This window comes from Siniperca chuatsi, linkage group LG1 (genome assembly GCF_020085105.1).
Source record: "Siniperca chuatsi isolate FFG_IHB_CAS linkage group LG1, ASM2008510v1, whole genome shotgun sequence".
Lineage (NCBI taxonomy): Eukaryota > Metazoa > Chordata > Actinopteri > Centrarchiformes > Sinipercidae > Siniperca > Siniperca chuatsi.
The window spans coordinates 27,238,007-27,262,489 of record NC_058042.1 but is presented as its reverse complement, the minus strand read 5'-3'; the positions used below and the strand labels follow the sequence as shown (position 1 = coordinate 27,262,489).

At 40.3% G+C, this 24,483-nt stretch overlaps 1 protein-coding gene across 4 annotated transcripts; it reads left to right on the top strand.

Annotated features, from left to right (window-relative positions):
- Window positions 1-132: 132 nt before the first annotated feature.
- Window positions 133-23,895, top strand: cylda (cylindromatosis (turban tumor syndrome), a). Of its 4 annotated transcripts, none has more exons than XM_044170092.1 (17): window positions 133-498; window positions 1,994-2,536; window positions 4,290-4,601; window positions 7,040-7,145; window positions 8,021-8,122; window positions 8,910-9,026; window positions 13,745-14,133; window positions 15,567-15,732; window positions 15,831-15,972; window positions 16,622-16,744; window positions 17,035-17,126; window positions 17,351-17,417; window positions 18,336-18,468; window positions 19,599-19,707; window positions 19,951-20,069; window positions 20,457-20,673; window positions 21,536-23,895. In XM_044170092.1, exons 2-17 carry the CDS (start codon window positions 2,045-2,047, stop codon window positions 21,718-21,720), a joined length of 2,871 nt encoding a protein of 956 aa, XP_044026027.1. In that variant the 5' UTR covers window positions 133-498; window positions 1,994-2,044; the 3' UTR covers window positions 21,721-23,895. The 4 variants fall into 4 exon arrangements, with proteins under 4 accessions (XP_044026027.1, XP_044026162.1, XP_044026249.1 ...); XM_044170144.1 differs by lacking the exon at window positions 133-498 and adding an exon at window positions 623-761; XM_044170227.1 differs by lacking the exon at window positions 8,910-9,026.
- The last annotated feature ends 588 nt before the right edge of the window (window positions 23,896-24,483 follow it).

The following is a 24,483-nucleotide window of genomic DNA, read 5'->3' as shown; positions in this document are numbered from 1 at the left end:
GAAAGCTACACTTCAACCTAACTATGTGTTCTGAGCATCCATGGGAAAACCCCACAGAGTGGGACTTGGTTACAAACACTTTGAACAGCCATTCAGCGCTTGAGAATGAAGCGAATGACCAATGCCTATCAGCGATTGCAATGACGTCATACACTAAGTTTCGTGAGGTCGTCTCCTGTAAATAATATATCTAATAGCTGTAGAGATACACTGTAATATTTCACGTATTTCCCATGGAGAACAGATTTATCTAAATGCTGATAGCATACTGTAGAGGGTGGCAGTCCTCTGCCAGCCTGCTTGCTGTCGATCAGCTCGCTAGGCTAACTTTAGCGTGATACTTAGCTTGTTAGGACGCTAGCATTAGCTAGCTATTTAGCTAATCAGAGGTTATTACGGGAGGAGTCTAGGTTGTTTTCAGAGGCCCGTATCTAATTGAGATGGACATTTGAAATGACAGTCGTCTATAGCCTCTAACTGAACTGACGCGTATCAAAGGTAAGGTGTCCATGTCGTTAGCTTTCAACGTAAATGACTATTTGGTGCATTTTAGCTGACGGTACGTTAGCTACTTCCTTCTCTTAAAGGGCCTTTGACTGACTGACAGCTTTTGCCTGGTGATGACACACTACTCCTGTGGTTGTCAGGGAAAATGTTTTTGAATACGAGTCATGATATTGTTGTCACTGACGCCGGCACTGGAATAAACAAAACTTTGTGGTTGTCACCTCAAAAAACAAGCTAAATAAATGTGAGATCAGGTAAGCGCTAGCCCATGTCAGGTTGAAATTACTTTCAATTTTCTAACGTTAACGTTACCTGTGTTGTTACTTAGCCCTGTACGGCGTTAGCTATAACAGTATTGTCTTAATGTTAATATGTTGTCACACTGATGTTACATCATTTATTGAAAACAACAATATAATAACCAAGTTAATATTGGAAACCAGCCTCTACTGTCCTGCTTGTAACAAATGACGGATGTAACATTAGTGTGAATGTGCTCTTGACTTTGTCGGTTGGTTGATCATCATATCTGAGGTGTCATTAGGGGAAATCCAATTGTCTAGTATCTGAGTCTTGCCCTGGGTGTCAGAATAAGTCAACTGTCTGTTCACCGTCTATTTTTAGAATATTCAAATCAGTAGATATGAGTAATGTCACACAAGGTCCTGCTAAAAACAGGGGTACTGCTCAGGGATGACTGGGCAGAAGAGAGGCAGAATACACAGCCGAGACCATCATGACTTATTACATTTCTCATGACAAACCACACCAAGCAAACTGGACCAGAGATCTGTTAATTAAAGATCAGTAATCAGCTGATCTAAAGTTACCTTGCAGATTTGAATCTATTTTTCTCTATCTTTATTATTTTCTTTCACCTTGATGAAATGAAGACTGTTTTACCAAATGTTCAATCTTGGTTAGTGGTTTCTTATTTCAGTATCGTTCACCAGCCATCCATTTACAACGGCTAAATGAAACTATCTCCACTTGTTTATGCCGAAGTCTGCTTTTAGACAAAAGAAACACATATTGTGCTCATTACTTGGTTTCAATCTGTGCTTAGGAATGAGATATGCAGTGGTACTCACACAAACACAGTTTGTGTACTGTACTGTGTTCAGAGCTACAGTAATCTTATATTTACAATTTGCCAATTGTTTTATCTGTGTTGTACTTTAACTTCTGTTGCAGTATGGAAACAGTTTGTTTTTCAAACCACAGAATGCTTCAGCTGTCTAAACAAAAACACACAAACTGTTACACATGTGGAGATATACGTTATATGTGCTGTTGGGTATATTAGTAAGCAATTACTGTTTGCCTGCCAACTAATTAAAAACATACAATGGGAATTAATGACAATTACCTGTGCCGTGACCTTTTCCCTGTACTTTTCTGAGGAATATTCTATTCTAATTTATGTATTTTTGTTGTCCTCGAATACATTTTTTTAAAGGTGGCCATTTGTTATTTGTTCCTATAGACCACAGGTCAAGCTTGCCTTGACGTTGGACCTCCTGCCTAGCATGCAGCCATGAGCTCTGCCCTGTGGAGCCAGGAGAAGCCCAGTGGGGGCTTCAGGGAGGACTGGCGTTTCTACATGGTCGTAAAGGAGTGTACGGTGGAGAAACCTCCCCAGAAGACCCTGAGGATCCCCCGTGGCAGTCTCGGTCAGGCCTGCCAGGAGCGCAACAGCCTGGGGCGAACACTGCCCCCATGCAAGGGCAAAAAAAGCCTCCGCATCCTGGACCAGACCAACGTGGTGCTGAGCCTGGACGAGCGGGACGTCCTGGAGCTGGATGAGAAGTTGGCTGAGCTGCTGTTCCCCATTACCAACTGTGAGGAGCGATATGCCCTGCTCTGCAACAAGTCACGGCTAGAGCGCGTCCGTGATATTGACTGTGGTTCAAAGGTGCACGTCCAGCTGCGCTCAGGGGATGAACCTCTGCCTGGTGTGGTCCGCTTCAAGGGCTCACTGCTCCCTGACAGAGCCCTCTCTGGGATCTGGTTTGGAGTGGAGCTGCTGGTGAGAACTCTTGTGTCTTTTGTTTCTTTTTTGGAGAGGGTGATGTGGTTATTTTGTGTTTCCTCTGTGATCATTGTGCATGAAAGCTCCATTACGGTAGAAATATTCATTTCAGTGTTGGAGACATGACATGAACATGTTGTCCTTACTATTCACCTTAAACCAGTTCAAACACAGATTGCATCTGTGTCTGTGTGGCTTGTGCAAGTTACTTTCCAAGACAAAGAAGCAGCCAGGAACTGGTTCTTGAGAGCATTCTGAAACCAGGCGATTATACTTGACCCAAGTAACACACACCCATGAGCCAGCAAATGAAAACACACACAATCCTTGCTGTCTTTCTTTATTAGGAACGGAAGTACAACCATTTTCACTTCATTAGTGAAATTGCTCATGACGATTGCAATGCAATGAAGTGTTTGTAGTCATGTTCCTAATAAATAAGATAGAAAGAAGTGTGCCATTTTGTGAACAACACCATTGATTTGCTGGAGTGTGGGTCTGCTATTTTAAACTCAATGGACTTTAGTACAGACATACATAACAGAAGGGGAAAAAATGCAATGAGAACCACTATATTTACTCATCCAGATCCTCTCTGCACACAAATGTAAGTCTCTTGCCGCTTTCGTGTGTGCCTTGTCAGCTTGCACTTGCACAGTGTTGGACAGTTGTAAATACAACTCATAGCACATTTGGAATATAACAAAATGGACCATGAAACAAATAAAAGTTTTTGCTGACTATTGTAGAGCTATTTTGGTGACTAGGTAGAGCACAAAGCAGTGCTGCCAAGGCAGAATGAAAAGCTAAATATTCCCATTTGTGTGACATTTGCTATGAGAATGTCACATCTTGGCTTATCATCATATACTTTTGACTTGTGGAAAACACAGGATTAAATGAAGTACATGGTGGACTTGTAGACTTAGTTGTTTGGCTTCAAAATTCTTGGGTTATATTCCGCAAATTTAAAGTTTATGGTCAATTTCTGCCGTTTCTTAAACCTTAAAGCTAGAGACTGGCTACAAATGTTGTTTTAGAGAAGGCTGAAGTGTTTTGCCCGACATGAGGGCGAGCAGATAATGACACCATTTAAACTTTTGTGTTGACTATTCCTTTAATCTCAACACTAAGTCTGATTATTTGATGTCATTGATGCCATTCATTCTGTACTGTGTGTACAGTACAGTAAGTAACACAATACAAAGGATTGCTTATTGCAGCACAGTGTTGTTTTTATTCTACTGAGTCCAGCTGTAGTCTTCTTGAGTGGGCTGATGGAGCTCAAGCATGTAGACTGTAGCTCAGTATAAAAGCCTCAGAGTTTGCACATATGCTTCAGATAAATCAGATTTCATGCGTCTTACCATGTGGAGATTACTGTGTTCCTTTTGCTAATAAATGCCAGTAATAGTAGTAATACAGCACTCTTTCATATCTAACGTCTGCGTGTGAGAAAAGAGGTACAATATGTTACGGTATGGTTTGTGAGAGCATCCAGTATCTGTACCAGAAGTGTTTGAAAGCATTTACCATCGTAGTAAGTCAAGTCATATCCCTGCTGCAGTAATCGATCATATGCTCTCACAGCTCTATAATGTTGACCACCCTTCACTGAAGAATGCTGAGCAAGCAGCCTCGCTACCTGCCCTACTTGTTATGACAATAAGTTGCTCGTCCCTCTTGCTCCTGTTCTGTCTCACTCTCTGCACTTGTCTCCTCATCTTCTCTTATCTTCCGTCCCCCCCAGGAGGAGGGCCGTGGCCAGGGCTTCACAGAGGGCTCCTATCAGGGCCGCCAACTTTTCCGCTGTGAGGATGAGTGCGGTGTGTTTGTGGCCCTGGACAAGCTTGAACTCTGGGAGGATGATGATGACGAAGACTTGGGCAAGCTGGAGGTGGACCACGTCAACCTGGTGGAAGAGGACCAGGACTTCCCTCCACTGGAGATCAACTCCAGGGTCCTGGTGCAGACCAGGGACGGACCAGAGAGAGGCACAATCATTTTTTGTGACCAGCTGCCAGGCAACGAGAGCCTGGGCTACTATGTGGGAGTTGACATGGTAAGTAAGGCTCTCTCTAAACAGGTAGCGTTATTGTACCCACAACTTTACGTCTAGACAGGTGCAGGAACAAATAGTAAATCATGATGCCCAAAGTAGTGCTGAAATTATCAGAAGTTGACAGAAAATGATTTGCCTTTTATCGAGCAAAAATCCAACATTTGCTGCTTCCAGCTTCTCAAATGTGAGGATTTGCTGCCTTTTCTGTTTCATAAAATAATAACTTGAATACCATTTTGAACTGTTGGTCGGACAGAAATATCAAAAGGATCACCTTGGGCTCTGGGGAATTTATGATGGACAATTTTCTGATATCATCCAGACTAAACAATTAATCAGTCTGTTGAAAAAATAATCAACAGGTTAATTGTTTAAGAAAATAATAGACAAATGCACAAAATCTAGGACTCAGTCAGTTAGCAGAAAATGAAGATCTAAGACATTTTCTCCCTGACAATATGACTTGTTTCCCTCAAAGAAAAAGTTGGGAAAAGTTTTGGGAAATACGCTTATTTCCTGCTGAGAGTTAGATGAGAAGATTGATACCACTCCTATGACTGTGCGCTAAATAATAATGGGTGAGGGTCAGGAGCTTTGTGGCAGTCAAGTTAAGAAGACAACTAGTCGCCTCGAACTTTGTCTGTGATCGTTCATTTTAAATGCCAATATAGCCGAATACACAGCAGAGCTGTTGTCATTAACCCGGATTTATGATGATTTCGTCAGACGACCTCGCAATTCTAAAATAATGATTTTATCACAGCTTGGGAATGACTGCTGGTTAACATGTAGTGTTTATGGGCCATGATTAAATAACTATTTCATGCTCGTTCAGTTGTCTGACAACAGAAACAGAAAAATATGTGAATGAGAACTTAAATTATACATGTATGGGGAATTTGGCTCTATTCAAACACAGTGACGGTGACCACAGAGAGCAGGAGGACACTGAAGGTTTAACGTGTGTAGCCTAGTCATGGGTGGGGGCTGTGTGGCAGGGGAGAAGACAACTTTCTGCCGTCTCCAACTTTGTCTGTGATCACACATTTTAAACACTGATATAGCCAATCAAACAGCACAGCTGTTGTCATTGATCTGAATCTGTGTTGATTTTTGTAAACAATGTCCATGACATAATGATTTGGTCAGATGGGCTGTCTGTCTCACTCCTTATCAGATGGTGGCTGTGATGCAGTTTTGTTGTTTGCCAACTGAAAAGAGGACAGAGAAGAAAGGATTTAGCCGTTTTCATGTTGTTGAGGCGTTTCACTTCACAAAACGACATGGATCGTTTTCACACAAAAAGGGCATTTTCAAATTTAGGTGGCTTAGTGTAGACGCAGTCTATCTATGCTCTACCATTCAGTGTCATTGCTTTGGGTAACAATTCTCTGGCTGACAATGCAACTATAGCGTGTTCAAACCAGAGCTGTCACACAGGAAGGGAAACTTACTCCCATACTGTAAAATCTACTTCATCCCATGCTTCTTTAAATTTGCTACCTGGTCAGTGTGACATTTAAATTCAGCTAGATAGCTGTTTATAATGAAGTGAGATGATGTTTCAATCATGACTAAGGATGCTCTGCCATCTTTGTTGTAGTTTGATTATCAGTAGAGGGCGGCAACGTGCAGAAAGTTACACATTTCAGCTATAATGCACAGAGTTAAGGTGTCAGGTTTTCTGTCATGACTTGCTTGTGTTTTTCTTTTTTTATGACCGATCTTCTGTATGTTGAGGGAACATGTCTTGTTGCCTGGGATCACAGTAGCTGGTATCTATGACTACTGTTGTCAGGCGGGAGTGGTATTGTAGTCATAGAGAGATTGAAACACATAACTGAGGCATTTGACTGCTGATCGTTAGCAGCAGCACCAACAGCAGCAGCAGCAGCAGCCCACTCAGTGCATCTGAGCCACCCACACAAAGGCAAGGCAGTCACGCGGGGAGTGAGGTAAAGACTTAGTGCTGTATGACCCAACAGCATGGCAAGGGGCCAGCAGGCAGCTGAGGAGAGCCCACTGCTCTGCCTCACTCTGCGTCCAGCCTCGCCCTGCCGTCTCTAGCTAGTGGCACTGGCCTCATGCTTGTCTTAAATGATCCCGCTGGAGCAGAGTCCTGGATTCCAAACTAAAGAAGAAGAAGAAGAATAGTGTGGTTGTGCTTGCAGAGGAAGTAGAGCTCTCTGGTGGAAGGATTTGAGGAGGAAGATCTGTTGTTTAGGTGGAGAAGATGAGATGAGCAGTTTGGATCATCACAATACAGAGGATCAAGCTTAAGCATAATTTTTTTAGATAGCGCGATAAGACAATAGACCTTATTAATCACCAAGAAGATACTAGCAGAAGAAGCACGTGTGAAACCTGCTTGATCAGTTTTACAGAGATGAAGAACGCCTGGCAAGGTTACAAGGTTCTCATGTCTCCAACTCTTTCAGGACAATCCTATCGGGGACTGGGATGGCGTGTTTGATGGGAAGTTGCTGTGTAATTTTGCCAGTTTGGAGCACACTCGACTCGTCCCCATCTGTGACGTAATGCCAGGTGAGTCACATAGTATTTGTGTTTTCCGAAAACATTCAGTTGTCCCTCTCTCGGACCAGCTCTGAGCTCCTTCTGAGCGTTGTGAGTTTGTGTTTTGCTTGTGAGGGAACAGAGAGCCTTTTGTGTTGATGGCTCACTTGTTTTGAAAGTCAAGTGAGATACTCAGGCTCTTTGTTCTCCACATTGGCATATTGATTTGTTTATGTGTGCTACTGCCGCCTCTCTGACTATTCAGACTTGCATCTAGGAAATCTTGAAGATTGGGATTCTTAATTGTGCAAAATTGTCATTTGTCTTTAAAACCTTCCTTCTGCACTCCCCAGACAGGCTACATGAAGTATACGTTGCCACTGAGCAGAGCTACGTTAAAATCTACCACCCAAACAAAAGTTATTAACTGATTCCCTAATTTGTCATGCTTGTGTTAATAGACAGTTAAACTCATCCTTTGTGACTGTCAGCCTGTGTGCAAAGTGAGAGACAAGGAAACTTATAGTTAAAGTAATGGTTAATGTGCAGTTAACTTTAGCCTAGAACTTTCCTTAAGCAATGCGCAATCTGTTGTCATTGGCTAAATGTTGTAGGCCAGGTTATTACTTCTCTGGCTGGAACACACAGATTACTTTAGCTAAAGTGTCTTACATTAAATTGTGTTTCCTATAGCTAAAATAATCTTCAGACTTCTTAATGGGTGTTTAAATGTGTTTATCAAACTGCAGTGACAAATTGAAAACCATAAAGGAAAATGGTAGAGGGTCGATGTAAATTTACATACATTGCAAGCGGGCTGTGGAAGACATTTGGTCCATGGCAGTTTAACGTAGGCTGATAGGGATGTTGTGCCTCTAATGTGGATGTATTTCTGGGCTGTGCAGAATATTCCATGCAGGACCAAAGGCTGCAAAAGCACAGTTTTGCCCCCAGAGGCACCAACAGTGACAAGTCATCCTCTGGCCAAAGCAAACCAAAGAGCAAAGGTACTGCACTGCTGTTATGATACAAACCTAACTGACGTACCCACAGCTTGGTGTGATGATAATCCTTAAAGGGGCATTCCATCAAAATTGTCTCTTTGCGATTCTACAAATATAAAAAGCAGTCAAACTGCTTTTTTTCTTGAAGATCTTTGCTGGCTTCACAACTTTTGATTGGCCAGTCCCCCATTTCTTTGTTTTAGAGAACTCTTAAAGGTCCAGTATGTAATTTAGGAGGATCTATTGGCAGAAATGTAATATAATATGTATAAGTATGTTTTCATTAGTGTACAGTATAATCACCTGAAAATAAGAATTGTTGCATTTTCATTGCGGCCACTGTAGTTTCTCCTACATGCTTGGAACGGGAGGGTGAGACGAACGGTATTCAAATGGTTGCAAGCTGCAATTTCAACACTAGATGCCACTAAATCCTACACACTGGACCTTTAAGATGAAACAGCTTGGTTAAACTTGTATTATTTTAGGTGTGCAAAATGAAGAATAACAACCGCAGCAACACCTTTGGTGGAAAGTCCCTTTAAAAAGATAATAATAACAGAGGGCATGCTTACCTCCATTTTACACAAAATAGAAAACATTCCTGTCGCAGCTGACCCCCGTTATTTTTTTATTTTTTGGATTTTCTACCCTCTTTTTTTTTTTTGCTGCTGTTGAAAAATATGGACAAAACATGCTATCAGACACACGTACACGTACACACACACGTACACACACACATTTTGCTTATCTCTGTGTGTTTTTTTTCATGTACCTGTGTTATTTCCAGGATTAAGTCATCAGTGTGGCAGTAGAAGCAAGTCTGAATTTTACTATACTTTAAATGGCAGCTCTGTTGATCCCCCCGCCCAGTCCAAATCCAAAAGCACATGGTACATTGATGAAGGTAAAACATGGGTACTTATGGGATGTCAACCATCTTACCGGCAAGCTCCTGTTTACAACAAGCTACATACTAGTCCGTTTCGCTAAGGCACACTTTTATAGATGCTTTATAGTTTTAATTTACTAACATTGGCAGGATCAGGGGTTCCATTCCCGCTGTACTAAAAGACATTTACACTCTGGTACTCTGGGTTGCTCTAAATACAAGTGTCCTCCAAAAATTAAGTAAGACTGTAGATAGTTTAGCAATTGGTAAAGTTGTGTATGGGAACCTATTACTCCCACCTGCTGAAAAGATATGACACATAATGTTTTACTATTTTTACTCATATGACATAAGGTTTCTCATAATTGTGAAATACAAAGTCACAATGATGAGTTTCTCAAAATACAGTGGTGTGAAAAAGTGTTTGCCACCTTGCTGATTTCTTATTTTTTTGCATATTTGTCACACTTAAATGTTTCGGATCATCAAACAAATTTAAATATTAGTCAAAGATAACACAAGTAAATGAAGGTTGTTATTATTAAGGGAAAATCCAAACCTACATGGCCCTGTGTGAAAAAGTTATTGCCCCCTAAAGCTAATAACTGGTTGGGCCACCCTTAGCAGCAACAACTGCAATCAAGCGTTTGCGATAACTTGCAATGAGTCTTTTACAGCGCTGTGGAGGAATTTTGACCCACTCATCAGAATTGTTGTAATTCAGCCACATTGGAGGGTTTTCGAGCATGAACTGCCTTTTTAAGGTCATGCCACAGCATCTCAATAGGATTCAGGTCAGGACTTTGAGTAGGCCACTCCAAAATCTTCATTTTTTTGTTCTTCAGCCATTCAGAGACCCCACAACAACATCCAAAGAACTGCAGGCCTCACTTGCCTCAGTTAAGGTCAGTGTTCATGACTCCACCATAAGAAAGAGACCAGTTATTAGGTATAGGTGGCAATCACTATTTCACACAGGGCCATGTAGGTTTGGATTTAGTTTTCCCTTAATAATAACAACCTTAATTTAAAAACTGAATTTTGTGTTTACTTGTGTTATCTTTGACTAATATTTAAATTTGTTTGATGATCTGAAACATTTAAGTGTGACAAACATGCAAAAAAAATAAGAAATCAGGAAGGGGGCAAACACTTTTTCACACCACTGTATCTCAACTGAGAAACATATTCTTAATAGTTTATCATTTACATTAATACTTGTACTTTATTGTTTTTGTAATCTAGTATAAGGTATAATTATGAGGCAAAGGGTTTCATAATTATGACATACTGTAGTGTCTTATAATTATGAGATATCCACTGCATATTATTTGTCCAGTAATTGATTAAATCATTTAATCAGTGAGCTTCCTAACAAAGTTTCAGCAGCAACTCAACAGAGCTCTGGTGCTGAAACAGCGGCAGTCAGCTGTCGTCACCACACTGGCTAATATAAGAAATACCACCAACACAACTGATCTGATCTGTGAACAAAAATAGTTTTACAGTATGTTATCAAAGAGGTAAAGTTTAGATGTATACAGGAGAAAAGCAGGGATTATTGAATAATTTGCTCCCATTAAAGACATACACAAAGTAGGAGATTTGTGTGCTTTGGCTGTCTGCTTCTCCAGGTGTGTAATGCAAAATAAAAATACTTAAAAAAACTGAAGGGTTGCACATTGACACGCATCTCTCAGAGATTGTGTTGAGTGATACATTTGTAAACTAAAATGCTTCAGAGTGGATTTTCCCGAAGTATCTCAGAATTCTGACATTGTACCTCCATAATTATAAGAAACCTTAAGTCATGATAAATCAGGAAAAGATGAAAAGTTATGTGATGAATCTTTTTTCGTTTTACTTTTTTAACAAGTGGGAGAAATGGAGTTCCATACAAAATACATTGACTGTATGTACAGTATATGTAGATTATGTACTGTAATCATTGTATTCTGGGACAAAAACCCCCCCCCTTAATTCTCCATAAGGAGGACGACTCGATCAGGTGCTTAACAAGTAAATGTATGCTACAAACATGGTTTGCAGAAAAACAACAATCAGTAGTTTGTTGCAGTAGCTTGCTATAAAGACCTTTCCACTAGTCTTGTCCTTCATTGCCATTTTAGTGTGATATTCCACCTTCATGGAGTAATTGGCGTTGCCCTAAGGCCTTTAATAATGCTTAATAGTGCTGCAAATGACTCCTTAACTGGCTGATTAATATTTCTGTGTAATACTATTTGCAGGCCAAAGCATCAGTAAAAGCCTTTATTTCTCGTGTCAGGACTGACTGATTCAGTCAGCACATTGTGTCATTGTTTTTGTATTTCTGTTTTCCGGGGACAAATTCATTTTTTTTTCTTGTCTTTTATTAGAGAAATTACATTGCTCATGTCATCACCACTACATGTCAGTTGTGAAGAATTTGTTGAGTTTTATGAAAATCAAATGATAATGTCTCCTCTAGTCAAGAGGATGGAGGAAGATTATCACTGAGTGTGTTTTACATGTACACAGCATTCTGGATATTAACTCATTGTTGTGTTTATGGTCGCATTCGTGATAAGATTGATGTTCTAATCATGAATAAATGCATAACTATGAATTTTCCTCAAAACCTGGAGAAATCACAAATCAACCACAAAATAAAAAGCAAATAAAGATACACAAGAGGTTATGTGCCTCAGTATCATGACAAATACTATCAGCTCTGAAATTTAAACTACTCATAATCCAAATGAGGCCTGTGAAATTATTGTGGTGTTGCCACCCGCCAAGGCAAAACAGAATACTTGAGTGCCTGCAATAGTATTTTAATACTAATGCAGAAATTAGGATACATGGCTGATGTGCTGTTTTCACAACTGCTTACTCATCCTGTGAATGTGTAATCATTTTCATTTTCCTCAGGGTTACTTTCCACATTTTGGGCTTTTTTTTTGTGGTTATGGTGCTTTCATTTCTGTCATGAAGTCATTGGACTAGACTCCAAACTCCTACAGTTCTCTCAGCGAGGGAATAGTTAAAGTGTGGATATGCAAGCTTAAAGGCGAATGACACTCAATTCAAGAATTCATGTTGTCTGTCATGACAGTTCAGTCAGTACTACTATCTCGCATCATCTCTCAAGTTAGAGTTCAGAGAGAAAACTATGAAATTGTGATGTCAGTGGTTTGCAAAGTCAGGCACTACTAAGAGACAATAAATGTTGTGGTGACTTTCTTGAGCCACAAGATGCTGGATTGCTAACAATAATGAATCAGAATTTAAAGATTTATCTGTAATGCATGGTATAATTAACATATTATAATGACCACCTGTGTTAAACAATTCCACGTCTATTACATGATATTATTCAGTTGTTGTGTAGCATCTGTGCTAGGTGACAATGCCAGTAAAGTCTGTTGACCACAGCCACTGAACTGTAACTAAAGGGCTTCATATTATGTCTGTAATTTCACAATTTAAATAGCAGAGGAGAAGCAGAAACACACTTCCTCTGACTGGAATCTGGTTACATTATGATGGCTAATATTTGTAATGGACATCATTTCAGTGACCTCTCACTTTTGAAAAGGGTTATGTGTAAAGTTCCAGCTATCTGCTTTTAAGTTTTTGCTTCAAGGGCATGCACAAAAATCACAACCTTGTCAAAAAGTCTTCAGAACAGTGCCAGATATTGAATCCCAGTGACATCACAAACATCTCCAGTTTTTACCTTTAGCTAAGAGTGTGCATGTAGTGACTCAACCGTTCTGGTACACAAGGAATTCTTCTTTTGTGAATTCTTAAATAGAGTTGCACTCCCCTTTAACAAACACATGGTTTTAAATTGAATAATCAGTGTTTTGAAAGGTGTGATTTGTTCCACAAAGCACTTGTGCACAACCTGCCTTTATCAGATTATCAAAGAAGGCTCACTCCAAGTATGATGTCTCTGAAAATTGTGAATTTGATACTGCACATAAATTGAATGAAGTGCTCATGGTTATTTATGTGTGTCAGCTCAAAAGCATAGTGAAGCATATTACAGAACACCATCAGAGGGGAAAAGGAGTCTGCACACTTTACATTACATCTCAACTAAGGGAATTTTCTCATTTAACCCAGATACTCGAGTCCGGACGGTGGCTTGTTCTTCAGCAATTAAGGTGGTTTATCATCAGTTTTTGCACATAAGAATCTCTCTCTCTTTTTTTAGCTCTACACACTCAACAGTACACCCTGTTTCAGATACCTTTCTTCTTGGCACTTGTGATAGCTGTAGCACTTCGGAGGAAGATGACCTATCGCCAAATAGTAGCCAAAATGTGGCAGTTGAGAAGTGCACCTGAAAAAAATAACGTTTTTCTGGAACTGTCGACCGGCATTGATGCTGGTAAATATGGAAATATAAAAGACATTTTGGACAAAAAACTATCTAGATGCTGTGATTACTCAGGTAGAAATACTAAAAGAGCTTCACTCTTTTTATGAGAACTGTGGTCTCTCACAATTTGAATTTAGTGCCTCTTTAAAGCCAATTGCCAGTGTGCAGGTTCCTTTCTTCCTTCACATGGGGTTCTTAAACCGTGACTCAACACCATCTGAAAATCTTGTTTTTCAGCTTGGTGTTAAGTTACTCTTTAAAGACGAACATCTCTACAATAGTAAAGGCAGCTTGCATAACATGATATGTTTTTACTGTAAAACTGGACATTAAGTTTTGGTTTCTGGTTTCTCTCATGCAGTTGGGGAGGACCCCGCCAAGTCACTTACTGACACGCCCCCTGACTTCAACCAGTCCTCCCCACCCTCCAGAGCCCCGCCCACTGCCTCGTTGTCCAGTGACAACAAGTTCCACTCTCTGCCCTTCAGCCTGAACCGGAAGACCGGGCCCATCGACAGCATGAGCCATGGGCCTCTCTCCCTTTCTGTCCAGTCGGTGATGGGAGAGCAGCCCGAGCCCCCATCACCTGCTGCCCCTCTCTCACCGCGGCCTCCCACACCTCCCAGAGGACAGCCAGGTCTGGAGGTGGGCTCTCTGGTGGAGGTGAAGGAGAACCCCCCTCTGTGTGGTGTCATCCGCTGGGTGGGTCTGCCTCCTGGCCTGCAGGAGGCTTTGGCTGGGCTGGAGCTGGTGAGACAACACAGCAATGTAAACTTGGAAGTTAGATTTAGATTTCAGTATCAGTAAGTGTGGGGGAAAAAAATCACAGATGCTGGATAATATTGACGGGACACATAATATAATCATATATCAGGAGATGGTCTGTTAAACATTATTAGTAGACTGATTTTAAACGTAATACATTCTCTTGTGATACTGAGGCACTGGTGTATCGTCAATCCTTTGTCAGATTGCTTTTAAAAAATGGTGCTTGTGTGAGAATTGGCCAATCTCGGTCATTTCATCTGACTCTTATTCTGTACGTTTTTTGTAGAGTGACTATTTGCCGTTGTTGCTATTTTCAACTTTAAATACATATTGACAGCTTACATAAACACATTTCTGGAGCTTTTACTCTAGATTTAGGCAGGTACATGAAGTGATTAGTGCCACACCCAGATCAGTTGATTATCATCTGATCAATTTTATTTGCAACACTCACCACTCTGGCCTTAATTTATATGTTGTTCAGTTAAAGGTCCAGTCTGTAGGATTTAGTGGCATCTAGCAGCGAAATTGCAGTTTGCAACCATTTGAATACCGCTCGTCTCACCCTCCAATTCCAAGGGTGTAGGAGAAACTACGTTGGCCGCGAAACTCGCGGAAAATGTGAAAGGCCCTATCTAGAGCCAGTGTTTAAATTGTCCGTTCTGGGCTACTGTAGAAACATGGCTGTGCAACATGGCGGCCTCCGTGGAAGGGAACCCGCTCCCTCTGTAGAAAAAACGGATTATTCTAAGGTAATGAAAACACAATGATTCTTATTTTCAGGCGATTTAACACTAATGAAAACATACTTATAAATATTATATTCCATTTCTGTCAAAAGCTCCTCCTTAATGTTACATACTGGACCTTTAAAGCTTTTCCTGTTAGTAACCACTGTTGTTGTTGGTTACTAATCACTGGCCAGTGATTGCAATGCATTGCAACCTGACACGCAACACCCACCCCCCCAGCCTTCACTCAGTAATTAATTTTAAGGCATTAAAGTTTCTACTGCTATTCTTCATCCACACATGTGTTGTATCTCCATGGCTGATGAGCTGGATTGGAAATTAGTGGACTTATATTGCCATATTGGTTATGTTGCTCTCAGTAACATGCCATAACTGTTCAGGTAAAAACTAATTTATCACCAAATTGCTTGATTCAGTTATAGAACATTTTGTTAAAGGAATAGTCTGTTTAATATAAGATTACAGCCAGCAGCCGGTTAGCTTAGCTTAGCATAAACACTGGAAACAGGGGGGAAACAGCTAGCCTGACTGTGTCAGAAGGGAACAAAGCACCTCTAAAGCTCACTAAATACCACATTATATCTCATGCCCATGCTTTTTTACTGTACACACATGCAGTACCTCACAGTAATCGGATGACGGGATCTTGACCTTCTCTTCCAGGAGGAAGAGTGCCCTGGCTGCACTGATGGCACCTTCAAAGGTACGCGGTACTTCACCTGCCCACCCAAAAAAGCCCTGTTTGTAAAGCTCAAGTGCTGCCGACCCGACTCCCGCTTCCCGTCCCTGCATCACTCCTCCAACCCCATAGAGCGGTGCAACTCCATCGGTGAGTCAGTAGGAGGAATGGGGATAATTAAAGGCACCAAATTAACTATTGTCTCCAACAGCTTTGTGTTTACATTTGTACTATGTATGTTAATGCAGCATTTGGGGGTTACCTAAGTGAGGTAGTACACGAGAACACGCCTCCCCGCACAGAGAATGATGGTCTGGATGTCATGGTTGGAAAAAAGAAAGGCATCCAGGGCCACTACAACTCCTGCTACCTGGATTCAACCCTCTTCTGGTCAGTACTCTTTTAGTCTAACAGTAAATACTTATCTGCTACAGTGTATGCCATTTTATATTAATGTTTCTGGACTTTAATCATATTGATTGACTATATGGTGCTTCCTCAGCCAGCAGTGCTGCGTTTGCCCAGAGGCAGAGGCTTATTAGTAAACTGTTTTGACTTTGCCCCCTGGCTCTAACAGGAGGGTGTATTCCTGCTGTGAGCAGGCTGTTGGATGGTGGATCTGTTGTTTATGCCAACACTGCCAAAGGGCCATTGAACAAAGCAGTCAACCCAAACTACTTCAGCAAACTACACGAGATCCCATGCTTTGAATATCAAAGTTTTCAAACCAGCTGTTTCCAGAAATAATAAAAAAAACACTTCCAAATAAAATTAGATTCTATGGGAAATTCAGGCTAAGTGCTTCCCATAGAAAGTATTTTTAATTAACTACAGAATAAATACAAATGTAATCAAACAAACAACTGCATTATATGCATCATAGGTTACATGTTACAACATTAATATTTTTGGATGATATCTGTTTTTAATATGTTAAATCTAAGGCAAATATCAGCCAAAGATTATAGTTAATCAACATTTATCTTATATAAATTAGATAAGAGATATATGAATATTAATTGTGATCCCTGCTCTGTAGTCTTTTCTCCTTCAGCTCTGTACTGGACACGGTTCTGCTGAGGCCACGCTCGAAGACTGATGTGGAGTATTACAGAGAGACCCAAGAGCTGTTACGCACAGAGATAGTCAACCCTCTGCGCATGTGAGTCTGAGTGGTTTATTGCATACATGCTCTGTAGCAGGTTTTTGACATTGACTCATATTGGGGCTTTTGACTTTTAAATAAGAGCTTGCACATGATTTAAATTCAGATAAATCAAGCAAAACAGACCCATGTGGTTTTGAATCTGGAATATTAATGGTTGCATTATTTACTTCATCAAACCCTGAACGTAACATCTGATGCAAATTTCACTTCCAGAGCTAATGTCACCAAAGCAGATGTGGCTATTTAGCTAGCTTGTTGTAACTTGCTTGTTCTTTGTGCTCCAGACATGGGTATGTTTGTGCCACTAAAGTGATGAAGCTAAGGAGGATCCTGGAGAAAGTAGAAGCTGCCTCTGGGTTTACCTCTGAAGAAAAAGGTAGGAGAGGGCCCCCCTTGAGAATCTGAGTTTCGATGTGATCATTATTGAATAAGCTGCTATACTGATTTAAATGAAAAAACTTTTAGAAGATAGATAGAAGACTATTTAGAAACACATTCATCCTATCGACACTACAGTTTTTACAGTGTCTGCACTGGTTGGCAGCATTTACACAGGAATGCCACCTCACATCTCATTTAAGCATGTCTTGTATACTGCAGATCCCGAGGAGTTCCTCAATATCCTTTTCCATCATATACTGAGGGTGGACCCGTTGCTCAAGCTAAGGTAAGGGCCAGTTGTCTTTTGAAAGAAGAGGCCCAAAAGAGATATAAGACAATGTTGAAATTTAGCACAATTATTGTTACATTGTTTTCTAGTAATGTTTTAGTTGCCTAGTTTAAACAAGTTTATTGTTTAAATGATACAGTTTTCATATGTTATACTCATACATTTACTTTCCACACACAAACCTGTCCTTGATTGTCGCTGCTTACCAGACTCTGCAAATATAGTTACAAGCACATGACTGCTATACCACAGAATTATACCAGAGTGTGTCCAATTCTGCAATATGTAGATTTACTCAGTCACATAAAGTTTCACTTCTGCTGCAGTGCTTACGCTGGAGATTTAATGGCAGACAGTGTGGGCAAAGTGGTTTAACTGTAGGAGTTTTTTTGGTCATGTTGTGAAAACTCCCTCAACAGTCTTGTGCAAGGATTTTTAAATTTCAGTTGAGCAGAATGAATTTCTCTAACATCTACTAGATCTCATCATTCTGTCTACTGTACTATAGGGTTATGCAATAGTATTTTCATAGTATTTCTATAGTGAGCAGCAAAACCCGTGTTCACATGTTAAATGTGAAGTTAAACTGCCTGTTGATCAAATTGCTTTTGCAGGAAAAAAACAAATTCCTAGTTGTTGTTAGTTATTCATTTAGGTTATTTATACACATTTCATAGAAAAGTCTTGAAAGTCTTATTCAATCTTAGAAAATTCCTCAAGATATTTATAAATATGCTCTTTGAAAATAGTGTTGATCTTTTACTAAATACCACTCGTGGGTACTAGAGAAAGTGCTTTTAGTATCTGCACAGATTACAGTTGTTCTGTGATCTTTGTCCCCTGAAAAAGGAGGATGTGACTAAAACTACAAAAAATAAAATAAAATAAACAAATTCTCTTGTTGTTGTTTTCCAGGTCAGCAGGACAGAAGGTCCAGGACTGTTACTTTTACCAGATCTTTATGGACAAGAAGGACAAGGTTGGAGTTCCCACCATCCAGCAGCTCCTGGAATGGTCCTTCATCAACAGCGACCTAAAGTTTGCTGAGGTGAATTTCATTTAGTTTCAACTTTTTTTAAACATATTAGCTTGAGTTAAGTAGAAGGACTGGTAATATTGTGGCTTGATTTGTCTGATGGATGCCAGTTTGGTACAGTCATTCCCGGCTCATAGACTACCACGTCATCACGCAAGTCTTTGAACCAAATCTGAGCATATAGAGTGTTACCCAAAATTTAGACACCACCCAAGTTTTTTTTCACAATTTGTTGCGCTACAAAATTACCTTATGGTGAGATCATTGAATGTTATTATACCTATTTTTTTCAGTTGCACTTTAGTAATAATAACATTGTGTTCAGAAAGTCAATGAGAGTCAGAAATATAATACCAACATTTCATACCTCATGCTGTATGAGTTAGCATTCAAACATTAGCATAGTGTGCAAGGTACTATTCACTTCTGGATGGCACAAAGGAATGTCTCCCCCCTGTGTTAATTGTTGGTAATTAAAAAACTACATTTGTAGTTTTTATTAGGGTACATACGTATGTGTATTAGTTATAGTTCCTTTTCTAAATTAATTCAGTTAGACCCATCTATTGGTTGTTTCAATGTTAATGAGGAGAACAAAATGCTCTTTAGGTAAGAAAGAAAGAAATAGAGATAGTGTATATCAAGTCAAACTTATTTATATGCACCTTTTAAAAACAACAGATGTTGACCAAAGTGCTGCACAAAAGAAACAGGCTGTAAACAGCTGGGACAAACTATATGAAACAATAATAAAATAAAATTTCTTCTTCTTATTATTATTATTAGTAGTATGTGTAATGTCCCCTGTCATGGACCATGCATTGATCTACTGTAAGAGCTGTGATTCAGAGCGAAGACTAGCGATAATGCTGGACAGCTTGTCCATGTCCTTGTCCTGTCTTCCTACCAGCCCGCCAGTAGTACCGTAGTTTCAAAGAACCAAGATTGTCTGTCATCATTATGTACTTTTAAAGACATAATTGTTAATGTTTCTAATGTGTTGGATATCAAGTAAATTGTGTAGACTCTCTTCTGACAGCCCTTTGGCCTCAGGTTTCAGTTCCTGTGTGAGCTGAGCTTTGCTGATATGTTGCCATGCTGCTTTGTTGATGAGTACATAAGTTTTCTCTTTCTCTCCCCAGGCTCCCTCCTGCCTTATCATCCAGATGCCCCGCTTTGGCAAGGACTTCAAAATGTTCAACAAGATTTTCCCCTCACTAGAGTTAGACATCACAGACCTTCTTGAAGACAGTGAGTTGGAGCTAATAATTTTTTCCTGCGTTTAAGTGTGATGCGTTCTTGCCGATCAATGGCGATTCAGAGCTGTGTGGCATTGTGTAATGAAATTCCACTGAGTTGTCACTGCTACTCAGCTGAGATGAAGCAACCCTTTTTTTTTTTTCTTGCTTTCAAGCCTGCTCTTAAGTTTTTCAAGAACTACACTTCTGTGCAATGTGTCAGCCAGAATAAAAGGTATGTGTTTTTATTATCCAGCTCCAAGGGAATGTCGAATCTGTGGAGGCCTGGCTCTCTACGAGTGTCGAGACTGTTATGAGGACGGGGATATCACTGCTGGCAAGATTAAACAGTTCTGTGAAAAGTGCAATACACAGGTAAACAACAGAGGGCATTATTGCAACACTAGTTCAACAAAAGCAAAAAGTTGTAAAGTTTGGGTCAGGACCATCCATTTGGGGGCGCCATATCCAAAGGAATCATGCTGTCTCAGTGCAGAAGTTATGTTGCAGCAGAGGCTTCTACAGTAGATTGTAACACATAGTCTGTGCATTTCACTTGCCATAACTCAGTACATTTACTGAAATATTGTTGGATTTATATCTTAATTGCCCATCTGGCGGTATGAATCCTTCAATATACTTCAAATATTTTATCTACATTATATGTTATATGAATCATGTTGAACATATTTAGTTTAACCTTAATAGGCAACAGTAACAAGCAGTCCGTGTGATGGTGTGTACCTGCTTGTACCGATTTAGGTTCACCTCCACCCGAGGAGGAAAACCCATCGGCACGGCAAACTGTCCGTCCCGAAGGAGCTGCAAGAAGGTACGGGGCGGCAGGGCAGTTTTCCCCGCCAGAGGATGGAGCTGTTCGCCGTACTGTGCATAGAAACCAGTCACTACGTGGCCTTCGTCAAGTACGGCAGCGCAGATTCCGCCTGGCTCTTCTTCGACAGCATGGCTGACCGTGATGGTAAGTGTCATGGCCTTTTGATGCTGCGCTTGTTATGACATCAAACTGATACTTGAAGTGAACTTGTGATGTACAGGATGTACAGGAAATTGGTTTTGCAACACCGGTGAAAGAATTTCACTGTGCTTAGTGACACGGATGGTATTATAAGGCCTCAGAAACCCAGTGAATAATACCCTATATTAATGAATGACTACACAAAAAACGTTCATGCACTTTAAATTGTTTAAACTGTTAAAATTTGACCAAAGTCATGGTTTGTCATATTGTATTTCATTGTAAGCTGTTGAGATACAGTGACTATTTGTTCTTTCTATGATATCAAACATTGCTGTTCAGCACCTCTTAATAACTACTGCTGTAAATGTGGCTCCAATCTGACCTGGGTAAAGCTGCTATTAGGGCTGCAACTATAGATTATTTTCATTTGACGTTTTTTTTTCTTTTACAATTAATTTATTGTTTGATTACTATTGGAAGCTTGAACCCTTTTTGCTTAAAAAATGACTTATACGATTAGTCGATAATCAACATAAACAGTTGCTCATTAATTTTTTGTGGATCAACTGATTGATTAATCGACTAATAGTTTCACCTTGCTGTTTTATTTTATTTTAGCCAAAACATTTAAGTGCGTAATTATGTAAGTCATATAAAACAACATAACTAGTGCTGGGAAGTAAGTTTAATTTATAAGTATTTTAAAAAACTAATTTACATTCATATCTGCCTTTGGCAACTTCTGTTTACTTTGACTTGATGCATTATATTCCAGTCGTCTAGTATTCCAAACTCCAAGAATAAGTTGTGAATGTTACAAATGATCGTATTGTTTCTAATGATCGTGCACGTGGCTTTGCAGGAGGGCAGAACGGTTTCAACATCCCCCAGGTGTCTCCCTGTCCGGAGGTGGAGGCCTACCTGAAAATGACCCCGGAGGAGCTGCACGCCCTGGATCCCAAGAGCATCCAGGGCCAGGCCCGACGCCTTCTGTGCGATGCCTACATGTGCATGTACCAGAGCCAGACCATGAGCCTGTACAAGTAGAATCCTCGACCCCCCAGCCCCCAAACCCCAACCCCTCCACCCATCACCCTCACCTACACCACATCCCCTCTCCCAGGGCAGGAGATTCCCCGAAAGACCAAAAATAAAAAATAAACTAAAAGAAGAAAGGCTGCCTGCCAGCAGGGGTGTTGTCCGGAGTTAACCCTCTCCACCCCACCTCTCCTCAATGCCTACCCATCTCCGGAGGTTGGAGAGATAGAAGAGAGGGGGTAAAGCCTATTTGCACTGTGCATTAGTTGAAGTGTTGTGTTCTTCATGTAGTCCTATGTAGCTTCCCTGTGTCTCACAGCTGAGCATTGGTGGTGGATAATGAAGCAAAGGTAGGTTCACTCCCTGTTCAGGGAGGAAGGGGGAGAAGATGGGCGGGAGGGCATGTTAGCCGCGCCGCGGCTGACAAAACATGCGCAACAAAAACAAGATGAGCTAGTGGGAGGACCTTGGCCACCTCATTTACCTTAAGAAAAGAGGAGTCCTGCTATTCTTAATCACTGTAAAAGACGGGAGCTTCCCATAACGCCACATGGAAGCAACACAGTGCGCAAATCCTCATCCAATCTGTGTGTACTGTTCTAAAAACTGTGTAAAATCTCTTAGTAGCATAGATTTCTCCAGGTAGTAACATCAACAGTATAGATGTCAACCTACTGTGCAGTTGCATTAAGACCAGAGTATTCTGCTCTTTGTGAACCGGTTTGCATATTTCCCCATCACACTGTGTAAATGTCTTTACAGTACATGTTTTGCAGAAACAGATGTAGCCATTGTAAAAGTCTCACGTTTTACTGCATACTTGCTCAACCAATGCTGCACTTTTGCTCTATCCCAAGTGGACCTATCAGGAAACATTTATGTTTTGCTCTTTTTTTTTTTTCTTTTCCCCCATTGGAAGTCACAGTGAGTGTCTAATTTGTTGGTTGGGAGACATCAGAGTTTTGTGTTACAGAATACAAATTTGCTTCTCCTCTGTAGCTGTAAAGAACGCTCTGCATTGCTAATGCAGAGTAGATGCCAGATAAATGCATGAAGGGAGACTTGTACAATGGCTCCTGTTGTAAAGCTGGTTGGTGGAGCACTCCATGCATTCATAGGGTCAATGAGGTGAAATACTGGAAAAATCCGGCTGTTTTCTTTAAAGTAAGAGAGTAGGATGTGAAAAATTTCACGTATAGTGTTTTTTACGTCTCTGACTCGTTGTGTTGATGACTAAATCTAAATTATATTTTATGTTTACAAAGCCTTTTCTCTGCCCGTCATGGCAAGTATTGACTCTCGCTGCCTTCCATGAAGATGTGACATGCAATGTTTCCAGCCATGCACCAGATAACAAAACAATTGTGATCAAATATTATTATTTATTATATTCTAATCATATTACAAACTCGTATGTCGTCCCTTTTTAAGAAAATGAAACAGGGTTGATGATACTGCAGGGTTTGGGTACTCCTTGTCATCTTTCACTGTATATTGAAGTGAGTTTGTAGTTTACGCTGTCTCATAGCAACTACTGAATGTTAATAGTGACATGTTGAACAGTGTAGAGTTAAAAAAGGACAGATAATGAATGAGGCACAAGGCTGGTAACCTTGGGGCACCATATATATGTATTTGAAGAAAAATAATGAAATTTAAAAAAAATCCTTGATTCCCTTTTTTTTCCAGTTTTAAAGAATACCTAAAGCATACCAATCTTACTGGGGATCAAGATATAAAGTATTTGTTGGTTTTTCTATATCACACAAAATTGGATAAAATCAACAAACTGCACATGTTGGCATCAGCATTATACATATTTTTCCTACATCACAACTTAATCATAGATTTAGTTGTGAGTATACAATAAGTGTGTGAGGGCGTTTTATAAATTAGGTTCCATCTGACAACTTCCATTTTGCTCTGTGGTCGTTTCCACTGTCCCAGGGATCCTGACAGGAGACCTTCCTGTGTGAACTTTTTCTGCACTGCTGAAGCTTGTCACTGACTGGAGCCTTGTTCTCTGTGAGAGAAGTCTCAGAACGGAGGATGGGATTTAGATTTTTTTTTTTTCCTTTTCTGTTGCATCTGTACAGTATAGACATGTAACGGGTGGAAAATTAATGTCAGTGATGTTCCTGTAAATGTTAACAAAATAAAGCCCATTTTGAAGGGTACGCAACATGTTCTGAGTGGCGTGATGACAGATCTCACATATTTTGCGTGGCCAGCGTAGGTGAGCATCAAGGATTGATGGTAGCCTTCTGCAGATGCTTTGGGTTGGGGGTGGGAGGGGATTTGTGAGCGTAATATAAGATTTTTTTTTAGCAAGTGGTATGGTGTTGAGAGAACTTGCCACCACTTTTTCATCAATTATTTCACTTACACAGTACAGAGACAGCAGTGAGGGTGAAAAGCCACCATGGAAAGTAGGTAGTAAATATTACCATACGATATTACATATTCTGTGAGTGGTGTCACTCTTGACTGGATTATTAGTAGGTCCAAGTGGATATAAATCACAGACCGCCACATTGGAGTGATGACAAAATACAACCCTAACCCTACAATTGCTAAATTTAACTTCTGATATGACTGACTACTTCTGCGCGATGCTAGAATGCTCAATGTCTTCATGCAATATACTGCTTTAACATTAACATTAACTTACTATTTCACTTCCACAAGTAACTGCTACAATCAGCAGCAAATAAAAGGAAAGACATCCCGTCAGAAAAGATGGAGGCATTCGCCAAAATTTCCCTTTTTTAA